Source organism: Eucyclogobius newberryi, unplaced genomic scaffold (assembly GCF_026437365.1).
Source record: "Eucyclogobius newberryi isolate DKJ021-1_F unplaced genomic scaffold, fEucNew1.0.hap1 SCAF_18, whole genome shotgun sequence".
In the NCBI taxonomy this organism is placed as follows: Eukaryota; Metazoa; Chordata; class Actinopteri; order Gobiiformes; family Gobiidae; genus Eucyclogobius; species Eucyclogobius newberryi.
In genome coordinates this window covers 8,306,314-8,330,835 of record NW_027315812.1, presented here as the reverse complement: position 1 = coordinate 8,330,835, position 24,522 = coordinate 8,306,314, and the positions used below count along the sequence as shown (strand labels likewise).

Here is a 24,522-nt window from a genome sequence, read left to right as displayed (position 1 = left end):
GTTTGGACCAACAGCAGGAAGCCAGAGGGCCAACAATAATTGGTCTGAGGGCCGCATTTGGCCCCCAGGCCGTAGTTTGGACACACCTGATTTAGAACATTTGGAACCAAAGTGATGACGTTCAGAGAGTCACCACTAGAGGCACTGTTGCTCTCTATTGTTCTCACGGGCTCCACGACATTAGCTGGAGAAGTGGATGGAACCGCAAACCGTTTGGTCCAGTGTTGATCCTGCATGAAGCTCCCATTTCATGTTGTACTATCGAATGAAGACTTCAGAAAAAATATATTTAAACCTTTATTTTCAAAAACAATTAATTTGATTCAGAATTTGCTGTTTGATTGTTAGATTGTGGATTTGTTGTTCTGGTTTATGGCCTCAAATGTCCAAAGATGTGAGTGACATGGAAAAGACTTTAAGACACATTTCAGGAACTAATCAGGACTTATATGTTGGACTTTTTATGTCATGATTTTGTTTATGCCATTATTATTTTTTATTATCATATTGTTATTTTCATCTTTGTTTGGCTCTCTGGTCTTGTTCCCTGTTTCTTTTTATCATAAACATTGAGAGGGAAAATATATATATAAAAAAGAAAAGAAAAATACAAAAATAAATAACTTATTTATTAAAAGGTTCAATGTTTGCGGGTTTTGTTGGCGTGTTCGTTTATGAAAGAAAAGGCATGAATCAAACAGTTAAAATCAGTCAAATGTTGAATCCCTGTCAGTACAATTCTAATACAGAGATAACAGAGCTCTTACCATCCGTCCCTGTCCAATGTGACGGCGGCTTACACGGGCGCTCCGGACGCGCCGCTTTCCCTGCTCTGCCGTATATTTATAACATTCAGATAAAAGGCGGAATACGATGGTTGACGCCTTCTCCCAGTTTTCTTCCATGGGCTTTTTCGCATGTGTTTTGCTTATAAGGAGTTAACCCTTCTAGTTTAATACAGTCTTGTAAAATGAATATAGTTGGTTATACAATATAGTAATGATTAATATATTTAGTTTCCCCTTCAGTTTGTATTTTGATATTTCTTTAAAAAAAACTTGAATCTCTCGTAGAGTCACACTCATTTATTACCTTTTATTTTAAGAGTCATTTAACCTTTTACAAAACCAAGTCTCAAACGAGTTCTACAGAAAAAGTTTATTGAATTGATTTGAATTTGGTGCCGTTCTCACATCAATCCAGTTGCCATGGAACTGACTCTTCTGCCCGGGCCACTGCCGCTGCTTCTGCTGGGGCCCCTGGAGCTGTCCCGGGACGCCCTCCGCCTCAGGTTCCGGGAGATGGGCCGGTACAGGTCGGCGGCGGCGGCGGCGGAGGAGGAGGCGGGCGCTCCGGACGCCACCCACGGGTGCTGCAGCGCCTGGTCCGCTGTGAGCCGGGCGCGAGGGTCCACGAGGAGGAGGCGAGCGATGAAGTCTTTGGCCGGGTCCGACACACGGGGCCAGGGCTGGGGACGAAGGAGGGGGACAGAGGGGGACGGAGGGGGACGAAGGGGGATGGAGTGGGACAGAGGGGGACGGAGGGGGACGGAGGGGGATGGAGTGGGACAGAGGGGGACGGAGGGGGACGGAGGGGGATGGAGTGGGACAGAGGGGGACGGAGGGGGATGGAGGGGGACGGAGGGGGACGAAGGGGGACGAAGGGGGACGGAGGGGGACGAAGGGGGACGGAGGGGGACGAAGGGGGACGAAGGGGGACGTTTGGGGCGAGGTTAGAACCAAATGACACGATGGATGAACGGATTGTGGAGGAGATGAGAGTTTAGGGCCAAAAAGAGCCTCATCGAGAGGTAAAAAGAAGTTTGAACTCTGAGATAACTTCCCTAAACACACGTGAAATAGCGACAATAACACTTCTTTGCAGGTTAAATGATAAGTAAGGAAGTATATATAATAATATATAATATATTAGTACATTTTATTTGTGTTGCACTTTTCACAGACAGAGGTCACAGAGTGCTTTACAAAAACACAGAATAAAATAATAAAGATAAGTAAAAAACCCTTGAAATACTGTACTGAATACTGAAATACACTTGAAATACTGTACTGAAAACTGAAATACACTTGAAATACTGTACTGAATACTGAAATACACTTGAAATACTGCACTGAATACTGAAATACCCTTGAAATACTGCACTGAATACTGAAATACCCTTGAAATACTGTACTGAATACTGAAATACCCTTGAAATACTGAAGAACTGTTAGTTTGTGGGAGAACACCTAAAATACCCCCTACAGGTTGGACCACCCATTTAGCTGAAATGTATTTTTCTAAAAATTAAAACAATGTACCATAATAGCAAATTTTTTAGGTTTATAATTTCACTTCCTGTTTGTGATTGATGACATCACAGTGGGACATTACCCAGCAATCACGGGGCAAAAGCTAATGTCACAATTTGTTTGTGTTTTTTTGACAAATAAAATGAGAGCAACTTTATTTTGTTGAATTAATGTTTAAAGAGTCAAAAAGTTGTTTCTTTGTGTAAATTCTGCATAAACTTGGACTGGAATGAGTGTCCCTGGTGTGATGTCACTTCCTGTCATTTTCTATAGATTTTTCAACGTTTTCTCCACAAATACCTGCTCGATCGGTGTAATCATTTATATGTACAACAGGTATAAATACACCAAATAAAGTCAACATTAGACATAAAACCCTGTCATAGGCACTTTAAGCCTTCACTCTCGCTCCTTGAGTAAAAGTGTTTTAGTCTGAGTTTAAACACTCTCTGCAGTTTGCACCAGAAGAACCAGGATGAAACAAATGTGTAGAAAACCTCATTACAGAGAGTTTTGTTGGAAGAATGTGTCATATTTTTTCACAACATCATAACAAAGTGCCCATTACTCTCAGAGAAATACAGACTGTTGGAGAAACTGTGGTGGCAGGAGGAAAACCACCATCACGTCGTGTTCTGGGACCGTCCTTCAAAGGTTTTGGACCGAAATGAAGGATGCTCTGCAGACATAGATATGCACTTGGGCCTGAGAACTCCTGCTGTGGACACAATGAACGGTTACCGCGGGAACATGCTCCGGGCAGCGGCGAAAAAGTCCATCACAAAGAAATGGACGACGACTGAAAATGGACTGTGGAATAAGTGGATTTGTGTGCGTTGTGAAATTTCTTTCTTGTTGAATTTCTGCTTAGTTTGATTTTTGTTTTCTGCTTTATCTTTGGTCCTGTTTTTGTTTTATTGTTGTCTTTTGTATGTTCGAAAACAGGATTAACTTTAAAAAAGAAAGAAAGAAAACCTCATTAGAACCATTTGTGATGTTTATGACAGTTTGTTCTCGACTTGTGATAGCTGCTGGCAAACAAACAAACAAACAAACAAAAAAACATAACAAACAAGCAAGCAAGCAAACAAGCAAACAAACAAGCAAACATAACAAACAAACATAACAAACAAACATAACAAACAAGCAAACATAACAAATAAACAAACATAACAAACATAACTAACAAATAAACAAACAAGCAAACAAACATAACAAACAAACAACAAACAAACATAACAAATAAAACATAACTAACAAATAAACAAACAAACAAGCAAACAAGCAAACAAACATAACAAACAAACAAGCAAGCAAACATAACAAACAAACAAACAAACAAACAAACATGACAAACAAACAAGCAAGCAAGCAAACAAACAACAACTATTTGTCTGCGCAGCCTAGAAATGACAAAATGATGTTATTTGTTTTGCTGCCTCGTTAACACGTACAAGCTAGAGTGTTTACATAAGTACCGTATTTTCTGGAGTATAAGTCGCACCAGCCAAAAAATGCATAACAGAGAAGAAAAAAACATATATAAATTGCACTGGAGTATAAGTATATAAGTATAAATATAAGTATAGTATCGGAAAATACGGTACCAGGCTCTTCTAATCGCTCCAGAACACCGCCGTCGACGACACACCAACACGTCGTCTCCCGTGGTTACGTGTTTGGCGGCGGTACAAAAACACGCTCTCCGCTCGTCATGCCGTCTTCAAAGCTGGACACGTGCTTTTGTCCCGCGGTCTCAGCTCTGCACACGCCTAACGAGCACCACTCCAGTCAAAGGGAAGCTAAATGTCACCGAGCGACACGCGCCGCGGCCCGTGCGGTCCCGGCTTTGTCCGTGACGCCGTCCCGGCAGAGACGGTTTTTGTTCATTCGAATAGACAACGGTTCGACCCAAACTGGCATTCAGCGAGTCTTTTGAACGGTCGTGATTAAATGATGAAATATGAATCCGGTCTTTGGTTATGAGCGGCGCGAACGGCCTCGGGAAAGCGTCGACCTTTGAGTCCAAATCTGATTTCAAACGTCGGCTTTTAATTAGATTAAGGAGATGGACTCGAGTCAAAAGCAGGCGACAAAAAGCGGACTAAACTAGTCTAAAAAATACAGAAAAACAACAGTAAATGGAGGAAGAAGCCGGTCTATTGAAACCAGAGTCATTCAAGTTTAGGGTGAATTGATTTCAAAGAGTGATTTCAAATGACAAAAATGATACGTGTCATAGAAAGTGTCATAACAATAATGATGACACTTTGCAGCTCATCATTAGTCCAAGTTTTTGAATTAAAAAAGATTGTGACCCAGTTTTTTATCTGCCAGTGGCGTTTGAAACATGTTTATGTGTTTCTCTACGTGTTTACCGTATTTTCTGGACTACAAGTTGCACCTTTTTACATTTTACATTTGACTTATACGTGATATTATTCATTATTTTCACACTGGCAACCACAAGAGGGCGCTCTAGGCTCTAAGCGACGCAGAAGAAGAATCAGCACTTCCTCTTCCTCTGGAGTTTGTGGAGTTGTTTAGAAGTGACACAGAGGAAGAAGAATTCAATGGATTTAGTGATTTGGGGTAAAACTGATGCTTTGCTAAACTTGTTAGCATGTTCTTTATGCTATAGTTATCTGAAGAACTGTTCATATGTTACGTTAACATACCAGACACTTACCACAGTTCTGTCTGTGCCTCATGTAGCTGAAGGTGTTAGCGTTAGCATACGTACACCTATTCACCATGTTCTCTCATCTGTTATTATTTTAAACTGCATTTTAAGATGAAATGTCTGTTCTTGGTCTTGGATTTAAAACATTTCTCCAAAAAATGAGACTTATATATGTTTTTTTCTTCTGTTATGCATTTTTTGCTGGTGCAACTTACCGGAAAATACAGTATATGTTTCTGTGTCTTTGGTCATGTGACCCAGAAGCCCCAGTTTTATTTTCCTCATGAGCAGAAACTCTTTCATGGTCATTTCATCATCACAAACTCATTTATGAAAACTATCTCAAGTCCAGCTCATCTCTTTAAATAAAGATACTGATCCAAATGCAAGTAAACTGCATCATTTTGTGTCTTTTACATTTGCAACAATTTCTCTGGACGTAAACAAAGTCTTTTACATCTGGTGTTCAAGTCGTTCTGATGCTACAGTCGAGGCGGTGAAACCTCCTCTCACCGGCTGCAGTCCCGCTATCGCCAATTTCATGCTTGATTAATCGTCATTACGCAAAGAGAGACAAAAAAGCAGAGAAATGCGATTCAGGATTTAAACGGAGAGCAAGACATCCCAAAAGGGAAGATTTAGTGTGCAGAGGGAAAGAGAGTGTTTTTAATGATTTAGGTAGAAAGAGAGAGCGATAGCAGAGAGAGGAGAGAGAGAGGAGAGAGAGAGGAGAGAGAGAGAGGAGATTGGAGAGAGAGAGGAGAGAGAGGAGAGAGGAGAGAGAGTGGAGAGAGAGAGGAGAGAGAGAGGAGAGAGGAAAGAGAGGAGAGAGAGAGGAGAGAGAGGAGAGAGGAGAGAGAGGAGAGAGAGAGGAGAGAGGAGAGAGAGTGGAGAGAGAGAGGAGAGAGAGAGGAGAGAGGAAAGAGAGGAGAGAGGAGAGAGAGGAGAGAGAGGAGAGAGAGGAGAGAGAGTGGAGAGAGAGGAGGGAGGAGAGAGGAGAGAGAGGAGAGAGAGGAGAGAGAGAGGAGAGAGAGGAGAGAGAGAGGAGAGAGGAGAGAGAGGAGAGAGAGGAGGGAGAGAGGAGAGTGGAGAGAGAGAGCAATAGCAGAGAGGGGAAAGAGAGAGAGAGAGAGAGATGGTGACGCTGCACATTTCACAGTGGAGAAAACATATTGGCCAAAAGGAAAATGGATTAGGATTTTTTAAACAATAATTTACACTTCATTCTATTCTTTTCAGAGTGAACTGAAAGGACAACAACAACAACAACAACAACAGTTCTTCTATTTGCTGTTTTAGTGTTGTTTTAGTGTTGTTTTTCCTTTTTTTCCTGTTGTTTTACTAGTGTTGCTTTAGTGTTTCTTCCCCAATTATATTTCTGTTGTTTTAGTGTTATCACATCATCTAATGTCACTTTTATTTTTTTTAACGACAAATAAAATATACGAGGTGTGTGTTTTTTTCCCACGAGGAACAATGTAGAATGCGGTTAAAAACTCAAACCAGCAAATTTGGCACAATACGTGTCAAATACTTTAAGTTTGTGGTCGTACCTTGACAAAAAACACTTGTAAACACTTTCCAAAGCCACTGGTGCTGAACTGTGTCTTTTACGTGTCTTTCCATCACAATCTCTCGCGTAAAATCGTTGTAAAAAGCATTGGAAACGCCATAACCCTTTTCCCCGTATCATCGTCGTGCACCTGACAAATCTGGCTGCAGCGTGCGGACTCACACTCACCTGGGGGACTCCTATCCCCGCTTTATTCTCCACATTCCTCACATCAAAACACACAACCACGTCGGCTTTATTACGTTTGGAGCGAGGAGCCGGGGATCCACATCGTACATCTGTGTTGGGCTGCAGCGCTCGCGTTCCTACAGGGCCCAGTTTATTGAGCAACATCTAGTTAGAGCGAATGAAAACCAGGGCGCTCCACCTCCCTTTGTCCGCAATCGCAACGAATGAAGGCGGCAATACCAGGTCGGATTAAACTCATTCGAAGGTAACGCGCGTGGGAGTCGTTTACGCCCTGGCAACGGCGCAATTCAAAAGCCGGGTTTTTGCTCTCTGTTGTTTTGGTGTTGTATTACTGTTGTTTTTCTGATGTTTTTGTGCTTTTTAAGTGTTGTTTTTCTAGTGTTTTTTTGTGATGTTTTAGTGCCTTTTTCTGCTGTTTTTCTGTTGTTTTTGTGTTTTTTAGTGTTGTTTTTCTGTTGTAATTTTTGTGTAATTTTTGTGTTGTTTTACTGCCTTTTTTCTGTTGTTTTTGTGTTTTTTATTGATGTTTTACTGTTGTTTTAGTGTTGTTTTTCTAGTGTTTCTTCAGTATTGTTTTTCTGATGTTTTAGTGTTTTTTAGTGTCATTTTCCCGTTGTTTTACAGTGTTTTTTCTATTATTTCAGTGTTTTTAGAGCTATTTTTCTAGTGTTTCTTTAGTATTGTTTTTCTGATGTTTTAGTGTTTTTTAGTGTTGTTTTTCTAGTGTTTTTTTCTGTTATTTTTCCATTGTTTTTTAGTGTTGTTTTTCTAGTGTTTTTTGTGTTATTTTTCCAGTGTTTTTTAGTGTTGTTTTTCAGTTGTTTCAGTGATATTTTCTGTAATTTTTGTAAATGAAAACCAGGGCGCTCCACCTCCCTTTGTCCGCAATCGCAACGAATGAAGGCGGCAATACCAGGTCGGATTAAACTCATTCGAAGGTAACGCGCGTGGGAGTCGTTTACGCCCTGGCAACGGCGCAATTCAAAAGCCGGGTTTTTGCTCTCTGTTGTTTTGGTGTTGTATTACTGTTGTTTTTCTGATGTTTTTGTGCTTTTTAAGTGTTGTTTTTCTAGTGTTTTTTTGTGATGTTTTAGTGCCTTTTTCTGCTGTTTTTCTGTTGTTTTTGTGTTTTTTAGTGTTGTTTTTCTGTTGTAATTTTTGTGTAATTTTTGTGTTGTTTTACTGCCTTTTTTCTGTTGTTTTTGTGTTTTTTATTGATGTTTTACTGTTGTTTTAGTGTTGTTTTTCTAGTGTTTCTTCAGTATTGTTTTTCTGATGTTTTAGTGTTTTTTAGTGTCATTTTCCCGTTGTTTTACAGTGTTTTTTCTATTATTTCAGTGTTTTTAGAGCTATTTTTCTAGTGTTTCTTTAGTATTGTTTTTCTGATGTTTTAGTGTTTTTTAGTGTTGTTTTTCTAGTGTTTTTTTCTGTTATTTTTCCATTGTTTTTTAGTGTTGTTTTTCTAGTGTTTTTTGTGTTATTTTTCCAGTGTTTTTTAGTGTTGTTTTTCAGTTGTTTCAGTGATATTTTCTGTAATTTTTGTAAATGAAAACCAGGGCGCTCCACCTCCCTTTGTCCGCAATCGCAACGAATGAAGGCGGCAATACCAGGTCGGATTAAACTCATTCGAAGGTAACGCGCGTGGGAGTCGTTTACGCCCTGGCAACGGCGCAATTCAAAAGCCGGGTTTTTGCTCTCTGTTGTTTTGGTGTTGTATTACTGTTGTTTTTCTGATGTTTTTGTGCTTTTTAAGTGTTGTTTTTCTAGTGTTTTTTTGTGATGTTTTAGTGCCTTTTTCTGCTGTTTTTCTGTTGTTTTTGTGTTTTTTAGTGTTGTTTTTCTGTTGTAATTTTTGTGTAATTTTTGTGTTGTTTTACTGCCTTTTTTCTGTTGTTTTTGTGTTTTTTATTGATGTTTTACTGTTGTTTTAGTGTTGTTTTTCTAGTGTTTCTTCAGTATTGTTTTTCTGATGTTTTAGTGTTTTTTAGTGTCATTTTCCCGTTGTTTTACAGTGTTTTTTCTATTATTTCAGTGTTTTTAGAGCTATTTTTCTAGTGTTTCTTTAGTATTGTTTTTCTGATGTTTTAGTGTTTTTTAGTGTTGTTTTTCTAGTGTTTTTTTCTGTTATTTTTCCATTGTTTTTTAGTGTTGTTTTTCTAGTGTTTTTTGTGTTATTTTTCCAGTGTTTTTTAGTGTTGTTTTTCAGTTGTTTCAGTGATATTTTCTGTAATTTTTGTAAATGAAAACCAGGGCGCTCCACCTCCCTTTGTCCGCAATCGCAACGAATGAAGGCGGCAATACCAGGTCGGATTAAACTCATTCGAAGGTAACGAGCGTGGGAGTCGTTTACGCCCTGGCAACGGCGCCGTCGCAATTCAAAAGCCGTGTTTTTGCTCTCCGTTGTTTTGGTGGTGTATTTTTGTGTTTTTAAGTGTTATTTTTCTAGTGTTTTTAGTGTTGTGTTTCTAGTGTTTTTTAATGTTGTTTTTCTTGTGTTTTTTCTGTGTTTTTTCTGTTGTTGTTGTTTTTTTTTTATTGATGTTTTTCTGTTATTTTACAGTGTTTTTTCTATTATTTCAGTGTTTTCAGTGTTGTTTTTCTAGTGTTTTTAGTGTTGTTTTTCTGTTGTTTCAGTGATTTTTTTGTGTATTTTTTGTGTTGTTTTACTGCCTTTTTTCTGTGTTTTTTCTGTTTTCAATTCAAAAGCCGTGTTTTTGCTCTGAGGTAACGAGGCCAAATGGAGAGGCGCTGATCATAAATTTCAGCTCTCAAATGCAGAGGATGGAGTTTTCATGCTGAGGCGATGAGGGCGACAGAGCTGTTCCGGTGGCGGCCACTAGGGGGCAGAGCGTGAACAGGGTTAGGCGGCTCGTGAATGCAGATGTTTCAGAGAAAGCAGAGGGAGATTCCATAACGGGGGGAAACTGCGGCGGTGAAAACGGTGAAGACGACATGTTTTATGATACAATTCCAACGTCTACATGTTCTTGAGCTGCTCCGTGAGGCTTGTTGCATGTATTTTTATAATTAATGAACACATTTGCTGCAAAATGTACCATTAAATGAAATATTCCAAGATTTTATCTCGGCAAATTTGATGATATGACACATTTTAACATCATAACTGGCTTTATGATAAGTATACTTCTCACAAACATGTGCAGGGACATTTGGAAAGTAAAAAGAAGTCTAGACACTGCAGATTTAGGGCAAAATCTATACAATCTACTTCTCTAAAAGTACATTCTGGGCCATGTGAGGGTTCGTTAACGTTTAATGTGATTCAATTGACTCGTAAATAACATCACATCCTAAAAACGAGATAAAGTTCTTACCCAAAACGTCAGGCTTGTTGTCATTAGTTACGGCTAACTCTCAACTGAAGCTGAACTAACTAACTAAGTAAAGCGATAGAGCTCCCCCTGCAGCTCCCTTGTGAAAATACACTGTCAGAGAACAGACTTTTCTTCGTTTTTATTGAAATAAGGCAGTATAAATCGCATAGAAAAACATTTGCCAAAAATGAAAAAAGCATGAGGGTTTCTCAGGAGAGTTTGTCTTTAGGTCGTTGTCGATGTTGCAAGGCTGATTTTCAGCAGCAGGGGGCGACAACAAATGCTTCAAATGCCCCAAAAATGCATCTTTAACAGACACAGCGACTTACAAAGACGTTCAAAAAGCTACAAATGTTACAAAATAACTACATTTCACTGTCAACACGCAATCGACGCGTGACATAATTTAAAGTCGTATATTTCTCCGTTCTTTCACATAACGGCCGTGTGAACGTGCAAAGTGAAAGGAGGAAAGAAGAGCTCGGAGTGTCGCAGGTGTCACAGTGGACACGGACAAGACGGAGCGATAAGGAGGGAATCGACCTCAAGGCTAAACTCTGTCCTCGCTCCCATTTCTCCTCCCTCTCTTCCGTTCAGCCCCTCCCTCTCTTCCGTTCAGCCCCTCCCTCTCTTCCGTTCAGCCCCTCCCTCTCTTCCGTTCAGCCCCTCCCTCTCTTCCGTTCAGCCCCTCCCTCTCTTCCGTTCAGCCCCTCCCTCTCTTCCGTTCAGCCCCTCCCTCTCTTCCGTTCAGCCCCTCCCTCTCTTCCGTTCAGCCCCTCCCTCTCTTCCGTTCAGCCCCTCCCTCTCTCTCACCCATCTCTCCGGTGTTGAGTAAACGCTCGTCGAGCACAGAGCCACGCCAGAGGAGCCACGTCCGAGGAGCCACGCCCGAGGAGCCACGCCCGAGGAGCCACGCCAGAGGAGCCACGCCCGAGGAGCCACGCCAGAGGAGCCACGCCCGAGGAGCCACGCCAGAGGAGCCACGTCCGAGGAGCCACGCCCGAGGAGCCACGCTCGAGGAGCCACGCCCGAGGAGCCACGCCAGAGGAGCCACGTCCGAGGAGCCACGTCCGAGGAGCCACGTCCGAGGAGCCACGCCAGAGGAGCCACGCCAGAGGAGCCATGTCCGAGGAGCCACGCCAGAGGAGCCACGCCCGAGGAGCCACGCCAGAGGAGCCACGCCCGAGGAGCCACGCCAGAGGAGCCACGCCCGAGGAGCCACGCCAGAGGAGCCACGTCCGAGGAGCCACGCCCGAGGAGCCACGTCCGAGGAGCCACGTCCGAGGAGCCACGTCCGAGGAGCCACGCCAGAGGAGCCACGCCAGAGGAGCCACGTCCGAGGAGCCACGCCAGAGGAGCCACGCCCGAGGAGCCACGCCAGAGGAGCCACGCCCGAGGAGCCACGCCAGAGGAGCCACGTCCGAGGAGCCACGCCCGAGGAGCCACGCTCGAGGAGCCACGTCCGAGGAGCCACGCCCGAGGAGCCACGCTCGAGGAGCCACGCCAGAGGAGCCACGTCCGAGGAGCCACGTCCGAGGAGCCACGCCCGAGGAGCCACGCCAGAGGAGCCACGTCCGAGGAGCCACGTCCGAGGAGCCACGTCCGAGGAGCCACGCCAGAGGAGCCACGCCAGAGGAGCCACGCCAGAGGAGCCACGCCAGAGGAGCCACGCCCGAGGAGCCACGCCAGAGGAGCCACGCCCGAGGAGCCACGCCAGAGGAGCCACGCCCGAGGAGCCACGCCAGAGGAGCCACGCCAGAGGAGCCACGCCCGAGGAGCCACGCCCGAGGAGCCACGCCCGAGGAGCCACGCCAGAGGAGCCACGCCCGAGGAGCCACGCCAGAGGAGCCACGCCCGAGGAGCCACGCCAGAGGAGCCACGTCCGAGGAGCCACGCCCGAGGAGCCACGCTCGAGGAGCCACGCCCGAGGAGCCACGCCAGAGGAGCCACGTCCGAGGAGCCACGTCCGAGGAGCCACGCTCGAGGAGCCACGCCAGAGGAGCCACGTCCGAGGAGCCACGTCCGAGGAGCCACGCCCGAGGAGCCACGCCAGAGGAGCCACGTCCGAGGAGCCACGTCCGAGGAGCCACGTCCGAGGAGCCACGCCAGAGGAGCCACGCCAGAGGAGCCACGCCAGAGGAGCCACGCCAGAGGAGCCACGCCCGAGGAGCCACGCCAGAGGAGCCACGCCCGAGGAGCCACGCCAGAGGAGCCACGCCCGAGGAGCCACGCCAGAGGAGCCACGCCAGAGGAGCCACGCCCGAGGAGCCACGCCCGAGGAGCCACGCCCGAGGAGCCACGCCAGAGGAGCCACGCCCGAGGAGCCACGCCAGAGGAGCCACGCCCGAGGAGCCACGCCAGAGGAGCCACGTCCGAGGAGCCACGCCCGAGGAGCCACGCTCGAGGAGCCACGCCCGAGGAGCCACGCCAGAGGAGCCACGTCCGAGGAGCCACGTCCGAGGAGCCACGTCCGAGGAGCCACGCCAGAGGAGCCACGCCAGAGGAGCCATGTCCGAGGAGCCACGCCAGAGGAGCCACGCCCGAGGAGCCACGCCAGAGGAGCCACGCCCGAGGAGCCACGCCAGAGGAGCCACGCCCGAGGAGCCACGCCAGAGGAGCCACGTCCGAGGAGCCACGCCCGAGGAGCCACGTCCGAGGAGCCACGCCAGAGGAGCCACGCCAGAGGAGCCACGTCCGAGGAGCCACGCCAGAGGAGCCACGCCCGAGGAGCCACGCCAGAGGAGCCACGCCAGAGGAGCCACGCCCGAGGAGCCACGCCAGAGGAGCCACGTCCGAGGAGCCACGCCCGAGGAGCCACGCTCGAGGAGCCACGCCCGAGGAGCCACGCCAGAGGAGCCACGTCCGAGGAGCCACGTCCGAGGAGCCACGTCCAAGGAGCCACGCCCGGTTCACTACTGGGTCTTCTCACTGCAATTTTTTATCTTTCGTTTTATCCTTTTGTTCAGTGTTTCTCTTTTCGTCAGGGTTTTTCCCCATCAACCAAAAAAACACGTACAGTTATCTTCAGCCGCTGCTTTATAAGATAAGATAATCCTTTAATGCCACACAAGGGGACATTTTGTTGTTACAACGCAGTAGATACAGGAGGAAGTTTCAAAAAAACACTCTTAATAGAAGAACTCTTATGAACAAAACAAAACAAAACGCCTTCGTGACTAAATCAGGACTAACAGAGGACTAAAACAGCACTAATACAAGAATAAATCAGGATTATAGCAGGACTAAAACAAGACTATAGTAGGACTAATAAAACAGGTCTAACACAAGACTAAATTAGGACAAAAACAGGACTAAATCAGGACTAAACCAGGACTGAAAAAGGACTATAGCAGGACAAAAACAGGACTGAATCAGGACTATAGCAGGACTATAGCAGGACTATAGCAGGACTATAGCAGGACTAAAACAGGACTATAGCAGGACTATAGCAGGACTATAGCAGGACTAAAACAGGACTATAGCAGGACTATAGCAGGACTATAGCAGGACTATAGCAGGACTAAAACAGGACTATAGCAGGTCTAAAACAGGACTATAGCAGGACTATAACAGGACTATAGCAGGACTATAGCAGGACTATAGCAGGACTAAAACAGGACTGAAACAGGACTATAGCAGGACTATAGCAGGACTATAGCAGGACTATAGCAGGACTAAAGCAGGACTATAGCAGGACTATAGCGTGACTAAAACAGGACTATAGCAGGACTAAAACAGGACTATAGCAGGACTATAGCAGGACTATAGCAGGACTATAGCAGGACTAAAACAGGACTATAGCAGGTCTAAAACAGGACTATAGCAGGACTATAACAGGACTATAGCAGGACTATAGCAGGACTATAGCAGGACTAAAACAGGACTGAAACAGGACTATAGCAGGACTATAGCAGGACTATAGCAGGACTATAGCAGGACTAAAGCAGGACTATAGCAGGACTATAGCGTGACTAAAACAGGACTATAGCAGGACTATAGCGGGACTAAAACAGGACTATAGCAGGACTATAGCAGGACTAAAACAGGACTATAGCAGGACTGAAACAGGACTATAGCAGGACTATAGCAGGACTATAGCAGGACTGAAACAGGACTATAGCAGGACTATAGCAGGACTATAGCAGGACTATAGCAGGACTAAAGCAGGACTATAGCAGGACTATAGCGGGACTAAAACAGGACTATAGCAGGACTATAGCAGGACTAAAACAGGACTATAGCAGGACTGAAACAGGACTATAGCAGGACTATAGCAGGACTATAGCAGGACTATAGCAGGACTATAGCAGGACTAAAACAGGACTATAGCAGGACTATAGCAGGACTATAGCAGGACTAAAACAGGACTATAGCAGGACTATAGCAGGACTATAGCAGGACTATAGCAGGACTAAAACAGGACTATAGCAGGTCTAAAACAGGACTATAGCAGGACTATAACAGGACTATAGCAGGACTATAGCAGGACTATAGCAGGACTAAAACAGGACTGAAACAGGACTATAGCAGGACTATAGCAGGACTATAGCAGGACTATAGCAGGACTAAAGCAGGACTATAGCAGGACTATAGCGTGACTAAAACAGGACTATAGCAGGACTGAAACAGGACTATAGCAGGACTATAGCAGGACTATAGCAGGACTGAAACAGGACTATAGCAGGACTATAGCAGGACTATAGCAGGACTATAGCAGGACTAAAGCAGGACTATAGCAGGACTATAGCGTGACTAAAACAGGACTATAGCAGGACTATAGCGGGACTAAAACAGGACTATAGCAGGACTATAGCAGGACTAAAACAGGACTATAGCAGGACTGAAACAGGACTATAGCAGGACTATAGCAGGACTATAGCAGGACTATAGCAGGACTATAGCAGGACTAAAACAGGACTATAGCAGGACTATAGCAGGACTATAGCAGGACTAAAACAGGACTATAGCAGGACTATAGCAGGACTATAGCAGGACTATAGCAGGACTAAAACAGGACTATAGCAGGTCTAAAACAGGACTATAGCAGGACTATAACAGGACTATAGCAGGACTATAGCAGGACTATAGCAGGACTAAAACAGGACTGAAACAGGACTATAGCAGGACTATAGCAGGACTATAGCAGGACTATAGCAGGACTAAAGCAGGACTATAGCAGGACTATAGCGTGACTAAAACAGGACTATAGCAGGACTATAGCGGGACTAAAACAGGACTATAGCAGGACTATAGCAGGACTAAAACAGGACTATAGCAGGACTGAAACAGGACTATAGCAGGACTATAGCAGGACTATAGCAGGACTGAAACAGGACTATAGCAGGACTATAGCAGGACTATAGCAGGACTATAGCAGGACTATAGCGTGACTAAAACAGGACTATAGCAGGACTATAGCGGGACTAAAACAGGACTATAGCAGGACTATAGCGTGACTAAAACAGGACTATAGCAGGACTATAGCGGGACTAAAACAGGACTATAGCAGGACTATAGCAGGACTAAAACAGGACTATAGCAGGACTGAAACAGGACTATAGCAGGACTATAGCAGGACTAAAACAGGACTATAGCAGGACTGAAACAGGACTATAGCAGGACTATAGCAGGACTATAGCAGGACTATAGCAGGACTGAAACAGGACTATAGCAGGACTAAAACAGGACTGAAACAGGACTATAGCAGGACTAAAGCAGGACTATAGCAGGACTATAGCAGGACTATAGCAGGACTATAGCAGGACTATAGCAGGACTGAAACAGGACTATAGCAGGACTATAGCAGGACTATAGCAGGACTATAGCAGGACTATAGCGTGACTAAAACAGGACTATAGCAGGACTATAGCAGGACTATAGCAGGACTATAGCAGGACTGAAACAGGACTATAGCAGGACTATAGCGGGACTAAAACAGGACTAAAACAGGACCATAGCAGGACTATAGCAGGACTAAAACAGGACTAAAGCAGGTCTAAAGCAGGACTAAATCGGGACTGAAACAAGACTAAAGCAGGTCTAAAGCAGGACTAAATCAGGACTAAAACAAAACTAAAGCAGGTCTAAAGCAGGACTAAATCAGGACTAAAACAAGACTAAAGCAGGTCTAAAGCAGCACTAAAGCAGGACTAAACCAGTACTAAACCAAGACTAAAGCAGGTCTAAAGCAGGACTAAAGCAGGACTAAACCAGGACTAGAACAAGACTAAAGCAGGACTAAACCAGGACTAAAACAAGACTAAAGCAGGACTAAACCAGGACTAAAACAAGACCAAAGCAGGACTAAACAAAGACTAAACCAAGACTAAAACAAGACTAAAGCAGGACTAAACCAGAACTAAACCAAGACTAAAACAAGACTAAAGCAGGACTAAACCAGGACTAAAACAAGACTAAAGCAGGACTAAACCAGGACTAAAACAAGACTAAAGCAGGACTAAAACAGGACTAAAGCAGGACTAAACCAGGACTAAAACAAGACTAAAGCAGGACTAAACCAGGACTAAAACAAGACTAAAGCAGGACTAAAACAGGACTAAAGCAGGACTAAACCAGGACTAAAACAAGACTAAAGCAGGGCTAAATCAGGACTAAAACAAGACTAAAGCAGGGCTAAATCAGGACTAAAACAAGACTAAAGCAGGGCTAACCCAATGTTGATTACGCTCGTTTCTCTGCACTAATCCTATATTGTTTTTTATTCCGTTGTTCGTGCCTCCAAGCGACAAGCGTCCAAGACAAATTTCCCTCTGTGGGACAATAAGATAAGATAAGATAAGATATTCCTTTATTGTCCGACATGGGGAAATTTCATTGGTGCAACGCAGGTAGATACAGAATAACATGTAACTTCAACTTAAACTAAAACAGAACTGGACTAAAATGAAAGTAAACCAGGACAATACAAGAACAGGATACTTGAACTGTACTTAAGCTAAAGAAGGACCAAACCAGTTCTAAACCAACACTAAACTGGACCAAAACAAGGACTGGAGCAGGGCATAAACCAGAACTATAAGCAGCACTAAAGCAGGAAACTAAACTAAACTAAGTCCGGACGGACAATACCAAAACTTAACAGGAGTTGAGAGACTAGAGAAGGAGTAAACCAGTGCTAAACCAGAACTAAACCAGGACCTAAAACAAGACAAAAGCTGGGCAAGCAATAGAACAATAAGAACTATACTAAAGACTAAACCGGACTGAACCAGGTCTATGGACTTCACAAGGTTTAAACCAAGACTAAACCAGGGCTAAACCAGGGCTAAACCAGAGCTAAACCAGGGCTAAACCAGAGCTAAACCAGGACTAAACCAGGACTAAACCAGAGCTAAACCAGGGCTAACCCAGAGCTAAACCAGGACTAAACCAGGGCTAAACCAGAGCTAAACCAGGGCTAACCCAGAGCTAAACCAGGACTAAACCAGGACTAAACCAGGGCTAAACCAGGGCTAAACCAGAGCTAAACCAGGACTAAACCAGAGCTAAACCAGGGCTAACCCAGAGCTAAACCAGGACTAAACCAGGGCTAAACCAGAGCTAAACCAGGGCTAACCCAGAGCTAAACCAGGACTAAACCAGGACTAAACCAGGGCTAAACCAGGGCTGAACCAGAGCTAAACCAGGGCTAACCCAGAGCTAAACCAGGACTAAACCAGGACTAAACCAGGGCTAAACCAGGGCTAAACCAGAGCTAAACCAGGACTAAACCATGACTAAACCAGGGCTAAACCAGAGCTAAACCAGGACTAAACCAGAGCTAAACCAGGACTAAACCAGGACTAAACCAGAGCTAAACCAGGGCTAACCCAGAGCTAAACCAGGACTAAACCAGGGCTAAACCAGAGCTAAACCAGGGCTAACCCAGAGCTAAACCAGGACTAAACCAGGACTAAACCAGGGCTAAACCAGGGCTAAACCAGAGCTAAACCAGGGCTAACCCAGAGCTAAACCAGGACTAAACCATGACTAAACCAGGGCTAAACCAGAGCTAAACCAGGACTAAACCATGACTAAACCATGACTAAACCAGGACTAAACCATGACTAAACCAGGTCTATGGACTTAACACGGTTTAAACCAGGAATATACCAGGACTAGACCAGGACTAAACCAGGACTAAACCAGACCTCTGAGCTCTGACCTCTGTCTTGATGGGAGGAGATTAAACTGGGGCCAAACCATAAATAAACCCAGACTAAACCAGAACTAATCACGGACTAAATAACCAGTACTTGACCGAGACTCAAGTGGGAATAAATCAAGACCAAACCAGGAAATTGTGATGTTTTTGTTCGTTTCTGTCTCCAGTTTAGCGCTGTGAACAGGGAGACGCCGCAGATGAAAACAGAAGGTATAATGTTCCACTGGAGGCAGATGAGTAAGTCTGACTCACTTCCATTACGAGTCGGACTTACGCGCTAACGACCCTGGAGTGTTCATTAGCAACAAAACTGGAATTCTTCAAAATCCTTTGTAAAATCCTCCTGTGACAATTTATCGCTTTTACTCCGTCATTTTTCATCTGTTTTAGGTTCATATCACACATTTTATACTGTAGATTACTCATGGGACCAAAGAAACACTGACATTACACTAAAGCAGGGCTAAACCAGGGCTAAAGCAGGGCTAAAGCAGGACTAAACAAGAGCTAAACCAGGGCTAAAGCAGGGCTAAAGCAAGGCTAAAGCAGAGCTAAAGCAGGGCTAAAGCAGGGCTAAACCAGAGCTAAACCAGGGCTAAAGCAGGGCTAAAGCAGGGCTAAAGCAGAGCTAAAGCAGGGCTAAAGCAGGGCTAAACCAGAGCTAAACCAGAGCTAAACTAGAGCTAAACCAGGGCTAAAGCAGGGCTAAACCAGAGCTAAACCAGGGCTAAACCAGGGCTAAACCAGAGATAAACCAGGGCTAAACCAGAGCTAAACCAGGGCTAAACCAGAGCTAAACTAGAGCTAAACCAGGGCTAAACCAGAGCTAAAGCAGAGCTAAACCAGGGCTAAACCAGAGCTGAACCAGAGCTAAAGCAGAGCTAAACCAGAGCTAAACCAGAGTTAAACCAGAGCTGAACCAGAGCTAAACCCAGGCTTTTTTGTCTTATTCTTTCCCCCGGACAGGCTCAATCACGTATTTCGACATTATTCCGCCGGTGCATTTTGAGAGAGGAGAGAGATGTCTATCGGGAGGATGGATAGTCACTCTTGAGGGAGACTAAGTGTCTTGTCAACATGGAAACGTGACGGCCCATCCATCAAACTGCCATTAAGAGCGTGCGGCGGGACGTGCCACGTTACGACGAGAAAGAGAGGGACGAGGCTTTAGTTTGATTACAGCACAATGGTTAAAAGATACATTTTACACAGGGCAATTAAGGAATGCTAATGATGCAACGCTGACAGGATGCTAAACGTAACTGCAAAATACTGCAAAATACACACGTTCTATGATATTTTAGCTTTTACGAGGTTTTGCTTGTTGATTAAAATGGCTAAGATTTAAATTCTGTCATTTTTTAGTCTTTTTAAAGAATGTTTATGTTTTTATTGTTTGTTTGTCTCACTAAAATGCAAAAATAAATACTTAAATAAAAAAAGTGTGGCATTAAATGTACGTTGCCACGGAAACAAAAGCTATTATGGATTCAACTATTTGCTGAGTTGAATTAAGGTGACGAGCTTTCTTTTTCCACTGTGTATCTATCTCTTACAGGTTGAATCTACGGAGAGGCGACGCAGCTGTTCACGCCCACAAGCTTTTTCAATACTTGACAAAAGAACGTGAGCGATTTCTGCCTTTCACAAACACGCGCTGCAAATTAGTCTGTGACTGAAATGTCCCTGAGCCTCACAAAAACACTCGGTTTAAAGTTTCCCAGATGTGTGACGTCAAAGTTAGTCATCCAGAGTCTATAAATAATCACCAGACTCAGTTCAGAGCTCCAGAATCCTGACGAGGAAACTCCCGGCGCATCAAAACCAATGTGTACTTTCAATACATGTGTTATTTTAAGTTTTAAAACACGAGATGCCAAAGTAAAGCTGCGTTTACAGGCCCCAAACTGTACAAAAAAAATCAGAATATGTATCCTTTAATATTAGCTTTACAATGAAAATCAAAATGTTTCTTTTTAACATATAGATTTTGTGCGTGTTTTTGAAAAATTACAACGTTTTGGTATGAGGGATTAAACCATTTTGCACAGCTACGGGTCAGATCGGTGGAGCGGTGACCCAGCCCACTTTTCCAACGATTCCTTTTTACAAATGAAACACCAGTAACGGAATAAACGCTGGCAAGACAAGAGTTTAATGCCGCACATGCAATGCCAAAAAGTTGCGGCGGCGTTTAGCTAAATTTGCCGTTTGTCGCTCGGTCGGCGGACATGTTTTTTTTTTGTGCACACCGTCTTGTAATCAGCTGTTCGCGTCTCTCTCGGGACAACGTGAGGTCCGGTGAATGGCCGTGGTCAGAGCGAGAATGGGCACACGCACACGAGCCGGGGCGAGTCATAATCCTGTGCATAAACGCGTGGGGGGGATTCAGGGGGGTTATTGTTCGGCCGGTGGTCGCTGGGCTCGGATAATGCGCCGTGAGGGCCGCGCGCGCTGCCAGACTCAAATGTCACGCAGCGTCCCGGAGACTGCAGCTGGAGGCGGAGCCCGGAGAGTCATCCCGCCGCCTGTGTAATCACGGCGTGAAAAGAACAAGAAGAAGAAAAGGAAGAGCGGGAGAGAACAAACATGTGCTGGAACGGTTTATGTGACGAAACACGACTGTACAAGGTCGAAAGGAACGTGAGGGAGATTGACATGAACGCGCTCGGGATGAGGAAGTGATCTTGTGTTTGTAGCGGTGGTGAACACGTCCAAAAGGCACATGAAAGCTAAACCAGGCTAATGCAATGCTAATGAAAGCTAAACCAGGCTAATGCAATGCTAATGAAAGCTAAAGCAATGCTAATGAAAGATAAAACAGGCTAAAGCAATGCTAATGAAAGATAAACCAGGCTAAAGCAATGCTAATGAAAAATAAACCAGGCTAAAGCAATGCTAATGAAAGATAAACCAGGCTAAAGCAATGCTAATGAAAGATAAACCAGGCTAAAGCAATGCTAATGAAAGATAAACCAGGCTAAAGCAATGCTAATGAAAGATAAACCAGGCTAAAGCAATGCTAATGAAAGATAAACCAGGCTAAAGCAATGCTAATGAAAAATAAACCAGGCTAATGCAATGCTAATGAAAGATAAAGTAGGCTAATGTAGGTCTGAAAGATCAACTAGGAATCAATCTTAGCCTGAATCTGAGTCCAAACCAGAACTAAACCAGGTCTAAAGAAGAAAACGGGACTAAACTAAACTTGGCATCATGTACGTATTGGAAATCACACATGACTTTCTATCGGTCAGGCGTTCCGTGATCAGGGTTGGTGTTAGTGCGGCATCTACTGGCTGCAGAAGCTAGCTTGCCCCGACATGCTATTGTAAGCATATTGTGAATACAAGGCAAAAGCAGGGCAAAGACAGTGGTAAAACAGGACTAAAACAGGATTAAAACAGGGCTAAATCAGTATTATGACAGGACTAAAGCAAGGCACTGAAGTTTAAAACTTGTTATGACGATCACACTTTCTTCACTCTTCTGAGAAAATCTCAGAGTCAACATTAAGCTTCTTCTAACGTTTAAATATTAAAGCATTAAAACATTCTGACAGATTTAACCGTAGACCCATTGTGTGTTTTTGACTAATTAAATTTGTCTCGATGGTAATTTTTCGACAATTGTCTGTGTATTTTTGAGGATAATGAGAACGACGAACTTGATTAATTGCACTTTTCAGTAAATAATGGTTCGATTTTGCATATTTTAGAAGATGATGTACGCAATAAATTAGAAGCTTCTGTATTTTACGAGTTCGTGGCATTGATGAATCGGGAAACTATTACAGAAAATACATGATGAAGAAGGCAATTGTAGTTTTTAGGAGGTTTTGTCTGTTTGTTATAATGAATATTGAAGAGGTGCTTTTGTGTAAATGGTGTTTGATTTGCTCGTGGATTTAGATTAGTCTGTTCTTTTTCAGATTAATGTTGGGAACACTGCACTGTGCGCGTTTGAACGAAATGATCAAATAAACTACTATCCACACTCACATCTCCGCTGAAGCTGTATTTCCCTCGTACAATCGCCCGGGACAGTTTGGCGCGACTCTCGTCTTCGAACGGCGCCGACCCGCTCAGGACCACGAATGCGATCACCCCCAGCGCCCACAAGTCCACCGCGCTCGAAAAGGGCCTCCGCTGCACGACTTCCGGGGCCATGAACTCCGGCGTCCCGCACGCGCTCCTCAGAGACCGGGAAGTGTCCACGCTAGCGCCGTCGCTACCAACCAAACGCTCGCTCTCGACGTCGCGGAGCGTAGCCAAGCCGAAATCGGTCACCAGCAGTTTCGAGTTGGCTCCGGGGTGGTAGTACAGCAAGTTCTCCGGTTTTAAATCCCGATGCGTTATGCCGAGGCCGTGGAGGTAGCTGATAGCGGCTAGCACCATTTTGATAGCTTTGGCGGCGTCCCGTTCCATGAAACGACCTTTGCTGACCACTCGGTCCAGCAGCGCGCCGCCGGTGGCCAGCTCCAGCACCATGTAAACTCTGTGAGGGAACTGGAACACCTCCACCATGCGGACGACGTTGGGGTGGCTAACTCGCCGTAGCGCGGTTAGCTCGGCCGCGCACACCTCGCGGCCCTCGGGAAATTCCACCTCCATCATTTTTATGGCGTAGGGCCGGCGGGTTCCCCTGTGCGCCGCGCGGACCACGCGGCTGAAGCTGCCTCGGCCAATCAGAGCCTTGATGTCGTACCTGACGGAAAAGAGAAGGAAATGTTAGCGTTAGCTCACGACATAATGATGATCAAAGTGTGCGAAAGAGCCACAACGCACACGCTTTTATCAACGCTTTCTTGATTGATCTGTAACTTGTAAATGTGTTGTGGATTTGGGAGTTTATTTAGGTTTTCAAACTGAATTTTGATACTAAGAAAAGGCTTGATACTCGATACCAATTTCAATACCACAATTAACAAATAATAATAATTTATTCACTGGCATTTAACCCGGCATAGTAATTGTGTGGTCCTCTGGCTGTCCTTTATTATTTTATATATTTTTTGTTGTTTTTAATTACTTTTTATTTGATTTGATATATTTTATGTTGTTTTTTTAATTAGTTTTTATTTGGTTTGGACGTATTTAGTATTTTTTTAAATGTATTTATTCTTTAAATTATTATTTTTTTTAACATATTTTACTGCTTGTTTTGTACTCTGTGCAGCACTTTGGAGACTTTATGTTGGTAAAATGTGCTATACAAATAAAGTTGGATTGGATCATTTAAACAATGGAATGTATTTTTTAAGACAAAAATACACTTTTTTCTTCCTATGTTTCTACTGATATAGGTTAAGACTATTTAAACTATTCAATATAGATTATATTTTGTCCTATTTAAGTGTTTTCCTCCCCCCAGTATCAATACAAATGAGTATCTAGCTTTGATATTAGTACCTATAGCCTGAAAATGCTTTGTTTATTTAATTTATACGCCCAATTATTCTTTTGCTGGTCAAAGCTGAAACTTGTGGCTCAAGTATTTTACCCAACACGTTAATAAATAAACAAATGAAGTAGATAAAATACAGATTATTCACAAAATCACATTAAAACACACACAACATACCTTGCGGTGACTCTTGGATCAAACTTATCCTTATAGGTCTTCGCTTTAACCCTCTGTCCTTTGTCGCCGATGTCTTGACTCTTCGATGGTCGGCGCTCCTTCCCCTGACGCTTCTCGCCGTTACCCCCAAACCAAAAGCTTTTCCGTTTCTTCTCCGCCTCATCTTTAACCCCGCGCGCTCGAGTGAAGGCCACCAGAGACCGCACCACACTTGCGTAGCCCGTCTTCGCCTCCTCCGGCATCACTTTGCTGTTCCCACGACCCATGAGTACCGTCCAAAACGCTCGACTTCCCCATCCGCTTTGTAAGACGGGCCTTCAGCGTCGAAGGCAGCAGAGGAGGTGCTTTGACAGGCTCCGCCCCCTCACAGGTGTCGACAGGTGCGTGTTTTCACTCAAAAGGTGGCAAAAGTGTCACGTAAACAGCATTTCGTTTGAAGTCACTGTCGAGGCAGGCGAGTGAGCGAGGCGAAGGGAAATGCGAGCGCCTGCCGTGGCCCGGAGCTGATCGAGCGTGACTTACAGGAGAGAAAGGAATAGAAAAACACAACTGTGATTTTCCACCACCTCCGACCTGACAAAAGGACCTTTAACGCCGCTCAAACCGGTGACTCCTTCTGAACTGGGAGATGGTCGAGGGGTAAACGGTGGCGTAATAAAGCGATGACGATCACTGGAAATGAT

General features: G+C 44.5%; 1 protein-coding gene across 1 annotated transcript; it reads right to left on the bottom strand.

Moving 5' to 3' along the window:
• Positions 1 to 1,189: 1,189 nt before the first annotated feature.
• On the bottom strand, positions 1,190 to 24,105 carry LOC140364936 (serine/threonine-protein kinase H1-like). The gene is made up of 3 exons (XM_072451315.1): positions 23,840 to 24,105; positions 22,258 to 22,963; positions 1,190 to 1,468 (listed from the first exon to the last, which is right to left on the bottom strand). The coding sequence occupies exons 1-3, from the start codon at positions 24,103 to 24,105 to the stop codon at positions 1,190 to 1,192; spliced, it is 1,251 nt and encodes a 416-aa protein (XP_072307416.1).
• Between the last annotated feature and the right edge of the window lie 417 nt (positions 24,106 to 24,522).

Excerpts from the sequence above, each read along its gene's own strand:
- LOC140364936 (XM_072451315.1), bottom strand. The coding sequence starts at position 24,105 with ATGGGTCGTGGGAACAGCAAAGTGATGCCGGAGGAGGCGAAGACGGGC. Across the intron at positions 22,964-23,839 it reads GATCCAAGAGTCACCGCAAG|GTACGACATCAAGGCTCTGA; the intron begins GTATGTTGTGTG and ends CTTTTCCGTCAG. Across the intron at positions 1,469-22,257 it reads AATACAGCTTCAGCGGAGAT|CCCTGGCCCCGTGTGTCGGA; the intron begins GTGAGTGTGGAT and ends CTTCGTCCCCAG.